General features: G+C 35.0%; 1 protein-coding gene across 1 annotated transcript; it reads right to left on the reverse strand.

Annotated features, from left to right (window-relative positions):
* Positions 1 to 1002: 1002 nt before the first annotated feature.
* LOC118582431 (olfactory receptor 4C15-like) lies at positions 1003 to 1956 on the reverse strand. Its single transcript, XM_036185296.1, has one exon. The coding sequence runs from the start codon at positions 1936 to 1938 to the stop codon at positions 1003 to 1005; it is 936 nt and encodes a 311-aa protein (XP_036041189.1). The 5' UTR covers positions 1939 to 1956.
* Between the last annotated feature and the right edge of the window lie 6314 nt (positions 1957 to 8270).

Consider the following 8270-nt stretch of genomic DNA (forward strand, 5'->3'; position numbering starts at 1 on the left):
ATATTCATTATAGTAGATTGATAGAAAATTACAAGAGAAGATTAATATAACAGGTAGTAGGAAATGACTTCTGATTTGTTAACTTAGTCAAACTTTAATAGAGACATTCTGTTTAGTACTCTGCAGCTGCAAGGCTTTACACTATTGATTTTAAGGAAAAAGACATTGAGTTTAAAAAGAAATGATTTTATGTCAAGATCATGAAGGAGAAAGCCATAGAGACAGCTGACCCGAGCTAGTTGGAATTCACTGACTCTGGAATGACAGCTGGGGAATCTATGTGGGACTGAACTAAGTCCTCTGAATATATGTGATAGTTGTGTGGTTTGGGCAGTTTGTGAGTCCCCAAGATGGGGACCAGAATTTATCTCTAGTACATGCATTGGCTTTTTGAGCCTGCTCCCTATGGAGGGATACCTTGCTCAACATTGATATAGGAGGGAGGGGCTTGGTCCTACCTCAACTTGATATGCCACATTTGTTGACTCCCCATGGGAGGTCTTATCATCTCTGAGGAATGTGGATGAGAGGTCGGGTGGGGGGGGGGAGTGGTGTGAGGAGGGGAGGAAGAAGGAACTGTGATTAGTATGTACAAAAGCTTTTAAATGAAAAGAAGAAACTGATTTTATCATAATATTTTATGAATTATAATATAAATTTTAGTTCTCATGAACTTTGCTATTTGTTCATTTGCTTTTTTACATTGATATCCTTACATAATCAAGGGAGACTTTAGAAAAAGTAAGTACTTTTAGTAGGTCTTTTAGTCAATGATTAAAATCTATGAGGAAATTTTGCATATAAATAAAACCTGTTTATGAGAGGCAGATTGTCAGAGTAGGTCAAGCAATGCCAAGTTGTGCTTTCTCTTTGTGTATCTCTCAAAAGACAAAACTGAAAGTGTTCCTGTGTCTGATTTCCCAATCTCTACTCTTGCATCCACTGACTTCAGACCCTGCCCTCATCTGGAGCTCAACTCAACCACTGATAATGTCTTATCTCTCACTTTCCATCAGATACCACCATCAATCTTTTCCACATTTTCTTCATGGCACTTTTCATGTCTTTATTCCTAAAAGTGTAAATCACAGGATTGAGCAAGGGAGTTAAGATAGTATAAAATATTGCCACCATTTTGTCAAAATAGAATGCAGATGGAGGCCGTGCATATATAAATATGCATGGAATAAAGAACAAAACCACAACTGCAATGTGGGATCCACAGGTGGAGAGAGCTTTCCACCGTCCTTCAGAACTATGGGCTCTCAGAGAGAACAAGATGACACCATAGGATACTAGCAAAATAGAGAAGATTATTATACAGATAGACCCACTGTTGGCAACCACCAAAAAGCCAAAGACATGTGTGTCAGTGCAGGCAAGTTCTAGTAGTGGGAACAAGTCACACATGAAATGATCAATCACATTAGGTCCACAGAAGGGTAACTGCAAAGTGAAGATAATTTGTATGATAGAATGCAAGAATCCCCCTGTCCATGCTATCCCCATCAGTGTCCCACAGAGCTTCCAGTTCATGATGGAAGAGTAGTGCAAGGGTTTGCAAATGGCTACATAACGGTCATAGGCCATGGCTGTCAAGACAATCACTTCCACTGCTGCAAGAAAGTGTTCAGCGAAGAGCTGCATCATGCATCCTTCAAAGGAGATGGTTTTCTTCTCATAGAGGGAGTCTACAACCATTTTTGGTGTGATGACAGAAGAGAAGCACGCATCCAGTAATGACAAGAATGCCAAGAAGAAGTACATGGGGCAGTCTATCAGTGCTGGGCTACAGACAATGGTCACCACAATTATCATGTTGCCACCAACGGTTGCAATGTAGACAAACAAAAATACAATAAAAACTATTTTCTGGACTTTAGGGTTCTGAGAAAGTCCAAGGAATATAAACTCTGTTACAAAACTCTGGTTTTGCATAATTTCAAGGAGAATGTAGAAGTGAATCTGCAAATATTAGGAAAAGTGCCTCAATTAAGTATATATTATCATCAAAACGTTGGGGTAGTAGTAAATAATTTTTTCCCTGAAATTGAGAATAGAAAACCAAGTGCATTGCCCAACACATACACATAAAATCAACACTAAGTAAATTTAACAGGAGATATATATATATATATATATATATATATATATATATATACACACACACACACACACACACACACACATATATATATGTGTATATATATATTATGTGTGTGCATATAATAGACATATAAATGATAGGTAGATAGATGATAGATATGTATATATTTACATATATATTAATAATAAGTAAGGAAAAGACCATGAATCTTAAGGGAAGATTACACTAGGAATCTGAAAGGGTAGGATAAAATTAAGGGTAGAAATAACATATACAAGGTATACATGTATGAATTTGTTTTTAACAAAAGAAAAAAAAGTCATTTCCTGAACACAGTATTCAGAGATCATGTAGAATTAAAGTGCTAGCTATTTTCATTCTGCAAAGCATTCCCATGTGGTTTGTCTTTGAAATGCTGACATTTATGCTTCTCTTGTGGATTCCTGAAGTAGAGTATCAAAAAGCATTGTGAGATATTTACTTACTATACCCATAGAGAAAAGCCTATGTATTAATCATGTCTGCTATCTACTTGGAATGAGGCAGAGATGAATATTCTGTCATGTCTGATCAGAACATTCACCTACCAACAGAAGTGGGCAAAATATAGTTTAGAATGCTATTGGAAATCCTCATCATGTTTTAAATTGTCTTGAACATCCTGAGGATAATTAGAATCTCAAATGAACTAATTTTTTTCTGAAAAAGCATAAATACTTACGAGAAATGTTTGTCACTAATTATAATGTGCATGTTCAAAGTGTAGAGATTTTTCTTTTAATTCATTATTTTAAACTGTGCCCAGAATTTGATATAAGAATGCCTTTTGTCATGATACCTGAGATACCACAAGTTAAGTAAGTGCTTAGAACTTAGCTAACAAGAAGTGGTAGGTTTATTACTACTATTTTTTATAGTTAATTTAATTTTCCATATCAACCACAGATTCCCCTGACCTCCTTCCTCCCATGCCCCAGCTTTCCCCCCCATTCCACCCCCCATTCCCAACTCCTCCAAAGCAAGGTCTCCCCTGTTGACAGCAACATTATTTGTAATAGCCAGAAACTAGAAACAACCTAGATACCCTTCAACAGAAGAGTGGATAAATAAAATGTGCTACATATACACAATGGAGTACTACTCAGCAGAGAAAAACAATGACACCATGAGGTTTGCAGGCAAATGGATGGAACTAGACAATATCATCCTGAGTGAGGTAACCCAGACTCAGAAAGACAAACATGGTATGTACTCACTCATAAGTGGGTATTAGATGTAAAGCAAAGGAAAACCAGACTGCAACTGAGAACTCCAGGGAGGCTACCTAGTAAAGAGGACCCTAAGAAAGACACAGGGATTGATTGCCCAACGACAGAGAAATGGACGATATCTACACAAGCAAACCCGACATGGAGGGGTTATGGAGGGCAAGGGTCAGGGGAAAGAGAGCTTATGGGAGCGGGAGGTCGCAGCTGGATCAGGAACAGAGTGGGAGAACAAGGAAAGAAATACCATGATTAATGAATACACCATGGGAATAGGAAGAAGCAAAGTGCTAGAGAGATCCCCAGAAATCCACAAAGATACCTTCACAATAGACTGCTGGCAATGGTCAAGAGAAAGCCCAAGCTGACCTACTCTGGTGATCGGATGACCAAACACCCTAACTATTGTGATAGAACTCTCATCCAATGACTGATGGAAGCAGATGCAGAGTTCCACGACCAAGCCCCAGGTGGAACTCCAGGAGTTCAATTGCTGAATGAGAGAGGAGGGATTATATGACAAAGAAATATCTAGACCATGACTGGAAAAAGCACAAGAACAAATAGCCAAACTAGTGGAAACATGAGTTATTACTACTATTTTTGTGGTGAAAATTTTAGTAGAAGGTGTTAAATTCAAACTCACAAAAGATTCTTATTCTAGTATTTTAGTACTGACTTTCTAGTTCTAAAGGGCAAAATCTCTCCTTGGGATAAATAGAGAAGAAAGGGAATTTATATTTGCACACAGGAACTTCAGAGTAGTGGTGGTTTTTATACACTCTACTTCCAGGAATGAAAATTAAAATATCTTATTACTTTGTTTATGTGTGATTGACACATCTTGATCAAGCTAACAGAGAAAATGATGAAGAAAAGTCAATGTTTCAATCACCCACATACAGAAATTGGTGACAGACACATAAGTAAGAAAGAGAAATTGTAAGTTGAAGAGTCTTGAACATTTATAATTGCCAATTATTTAGTCAGTGTTGGCCTTGTTTATGCAAACAACGTTTTTCATGATAAATTATTTGAAATTTAGAAGACTTCCTGTAGCAGAGATGTTTATAAATAGCTTACCTTCTCAACTGCAAGGATTAAAAAAAACAAACCATAAAATGTGAACATGTGGAAACAGGACTCACATCAAATGTCCTTACCAATTCTAGTTATAAATCATCTCTAAAGTCAGTTGTCTTATTCTCAGAAAGCTTTCCCATGAGATCACCAGATAAATATTCCAGCTCTTAAATTCATTTTCCACAGGCAGATACGGCTGCAACTGTATCTTAGTCCTCTCTTTTGTAGACAACTGAAATACATTAGTAAAACACATTTTTATGCCCACATATTTTCATGTATACATCTACATATACATACATACATACATACTTATATAAATACATATGTACACACATGATTATATATGCATTTGTTAAAATATCTGAATAGAGTAATACATATTTATTACTGTATGTGTGTGTGTGTATACATATATACATACAGAGAAGAGAGACAGAAAGATAAGCTGATTAAAAGGAATGGTAGTTAGTAGATCCGTTATTGCATGTTTATAGAACTACAGTACCCAGCGATATACTTTTGCCTTTAAGCAACAGTTCCCATGTGTTCTCAACACCAATCTTCACAACTGCCTGTAACACAAGCTCCATCTCTACCCATTGTTTTACCTGAAGGAAGAATAGTAAAAAAACAAACACTACAGGGTCATAGATCAGATAATATTCATTTATAATAGTGTGAAATCATCAATATATAAATTAGCTGTGGCCAGTTTAGCTTCAGGCCAAAGATCAGAAAAAAACCTTATAGCAAGTGAAAAGATCATAAGGCCTTATTCATGTTAATGCCACAATAAAACTCATTATGATTTACAATGGACATATACACAGATACACAAACAAAAACCAAAATTAAACAACAACAACAAACTTTAGACTCTGGCAAACATGCTCAGAGTCTAAACTCTAACTCCTCTGTTTGTTATGTATCACATTACTTCAAGGCCTTGAAATTTGACAAGCCTCAGATTTCAGATATGCAAATGGACACAATCATTAGTGCCATCACTAGTTCTCATGTGAGAACTGATGAGTCAGACACTCCAGGAGAAGTGCATGTGAATGCGCCATCCTAGGTGTTGCATATAGACACACAGAAAACACATTTTTCATTCTACTTCTTGTTTTTCTATGACCAAACCTTGTAAACAGATGTTTCCTGTCCTAGCTGCCTGCTCCCAAACCCCCAGCAACTGCTTCCCAAATTACAATACAGAGGCTTATATCAATTATAAATGCTCTGCCAATAGCTGAAGCTAATTACTAACTAGCTCTTAAATTAACTCATAATTCTTATCTATGTTTAGCCACATGGCTTGGCACCTTTTCTCAGTACGACAATTTCATCTTGCTTCTCTGCGTTTGCCAGCAACTCTCTTCTTTGACTCTGCCCTTCCTCTTTCCAGAATTCTACCAGTCTGGCTATCACACTCAGTCTCTTCATGTCCAGCTATTGACCAATCAACTTTATTACTAACAATGAGCATAATCCAAAGCAAAGCCTGATGTATGCTTTCCTTCATATTTATAAATAAATTAAAATATTCTTGTTTCACAATTACAGTGAGAGCTGGCATTTTTACAAACATTTTATTTCCTTAGTAATTATCAAGTTCAGTGCTATAGCCCACAGACCACCACATCTATTCCTATTTAACATAGCCTTATTTTGCAAAAGAAAGAAAAATTGGGTAGGAAGCTAAAAGAAAATCAAATCTCAATATTAATCTAGAATAATATAAATATTACCTTTCATTAATGCTTATCTTTTTTCTCCTAAGAGCAAAAACAATTAATATAAATATTCATTAGTTGTAGCCTACAGATATAGATTCTCAGCAAAGTGCTTGCAGCACAAGCATGAAAACCTCAGAATCCAGGTATACCCGAGGCATGGTGGCCCACACCTTAGTTCTCCATGCTTGACAGTCTGATCATTGCAGATTGCTTACCAGCCAGGTGAGCTATGGGTGAGCTTCAGGTTAAGTGAGAAATCCTATTTCAAACACATATTAAAATGAGGATCAATTATGACAAACACTGGACATCAAATCAATGCCTCTACATATAGGTACATACATGCATAGGCATACTTGCATACATATGAGAACATTCACACAAGAACACACACACACACACACACACACACACACACACACACACACACACACAAACAGCACATATGAGAAAGAGAGAGGAAGAGAGAGAAGACAATAGTCACGGAATAGTTGAGGAAACAAGGGGGATCAGCAGGAGTCAGAGGGAAGTAGAAGAGGGTGATGTGAATATTATCATAATACATTGTATATAATTACTTATATGTATATATAAATTACAGTCACATTAATTGCTGAAAACAATGTTAAATTGAACAATTAATTAAATGAGAAGTATGAGAAAAAGACATAATAGTGGAAATTCATTTAAATACAAAATATTATATTTAGATGGGAGAAATATATTTTTATCTCATAATCATGACAAACACATCATAGTGAAAGATGATGACACTATCAAAGGAAGTGAAGCAGAATTCTGTTGGAATGTTATCATATTCATGTTCCTCAAAATTAGTAAAAATAAAACAATGAAGAGAAAATTACCCTCATTTCTTATTATCAAAAAGAAAGCAATAATTAATGAAATTGAAAGAAATCACAAAGGGATATGCAGGAGGCTTAGGAGTGATAAAAGATGAAGTGAAATGATACAATTATTTATAATATCCCCAAATATATTTTTTAAAGATAGCAAAATAATGATGTGGCCTAACATCCAGTTATCATTGAACAAACTATTCCCCTACAAACTTATTGGTTCTCAAGAGGTAATGGACATAATTCTTCATAATAACATTCTGAAAGATGTAAATCCAAAGGAAGATGTGAATGCCTGCACACACAAATTGATATAAAACTTTAATCAATACTAAAATGTACTCATAAAAATAATACTTTATTATACTAATTATAAAATATATGTTCATTCAAATGATCCCTTTAGAAAATGTATTGGTAAATAATTTCAGGATCATAACAACTTTTGTATCTTTTATATTAGTAACCCAAGTTCTAAAATTTTATTATACAGTTAAAATGAGATGGGGAAAACCCATATCATAATATGATGCTGTGTCACAAATATATTGAAAAATGAAAATATGTGAAGTGTTCAATAACAGTGATCTCTAATTAAATAAGAATTTTATTAAATTACAAATCACTCATATAAGTAAAATACCCATAGTATGAAGATGGAATAATTAAAAACTAATAGTCCATGTGAAGAGGTAGAAGAAAATGAATACAGATATTATACATGTAATTTATAACCTAGAAGGGAGTATATAATAACAGTAGAGACTATTTATTTTTAACATTTGTCATCTTACTGGTGTCATAATAATTTGAGTATAAAATTCAGTTTTAAAATCTATAAAAATCAACTTTCCTTCTCTTAAAGTGTTGTGTGGGCAGGGAATCAGGGAAGCTCTTGAACAAATTGGGAAAAGAGAAATAGTATGACCAAAGTATATTGGATGAAAAACTCCTGAATAAAAACTGTAAATGCACAATCTATTTTCTTAAGTTCAGAAAAAGGATGTGAGGTTTGAAGATTATTGATTAGCAAACATGGAAGTCAGGCTAGTACCACATAATTTATTTCATTGACATGGTAAAACTGTTACAAACTTTATATAAACAGCCATACCATGGACCCAAACCCCAACCATGATACCTTCTTTGATGAAGATTTCAAATTCACATTTTCATACATGGAAAAAATTATTCTGTCCATGTCTCCAGAAATATT

This window comes from Onychomys torridus, chromosome 4, assembly GCF_903995425.1.
Source record: "Onychomys torridus chromosome 4, mOncTor1.1, whole genome shotgun sequence".
NCBI classification, from domain to species: domain Eukaryota; kingdom Metazoa; phylum Chordata; class Mammalia; order Rodentia; family Cricetidae; genus Onychomys; species Onychomys torridus.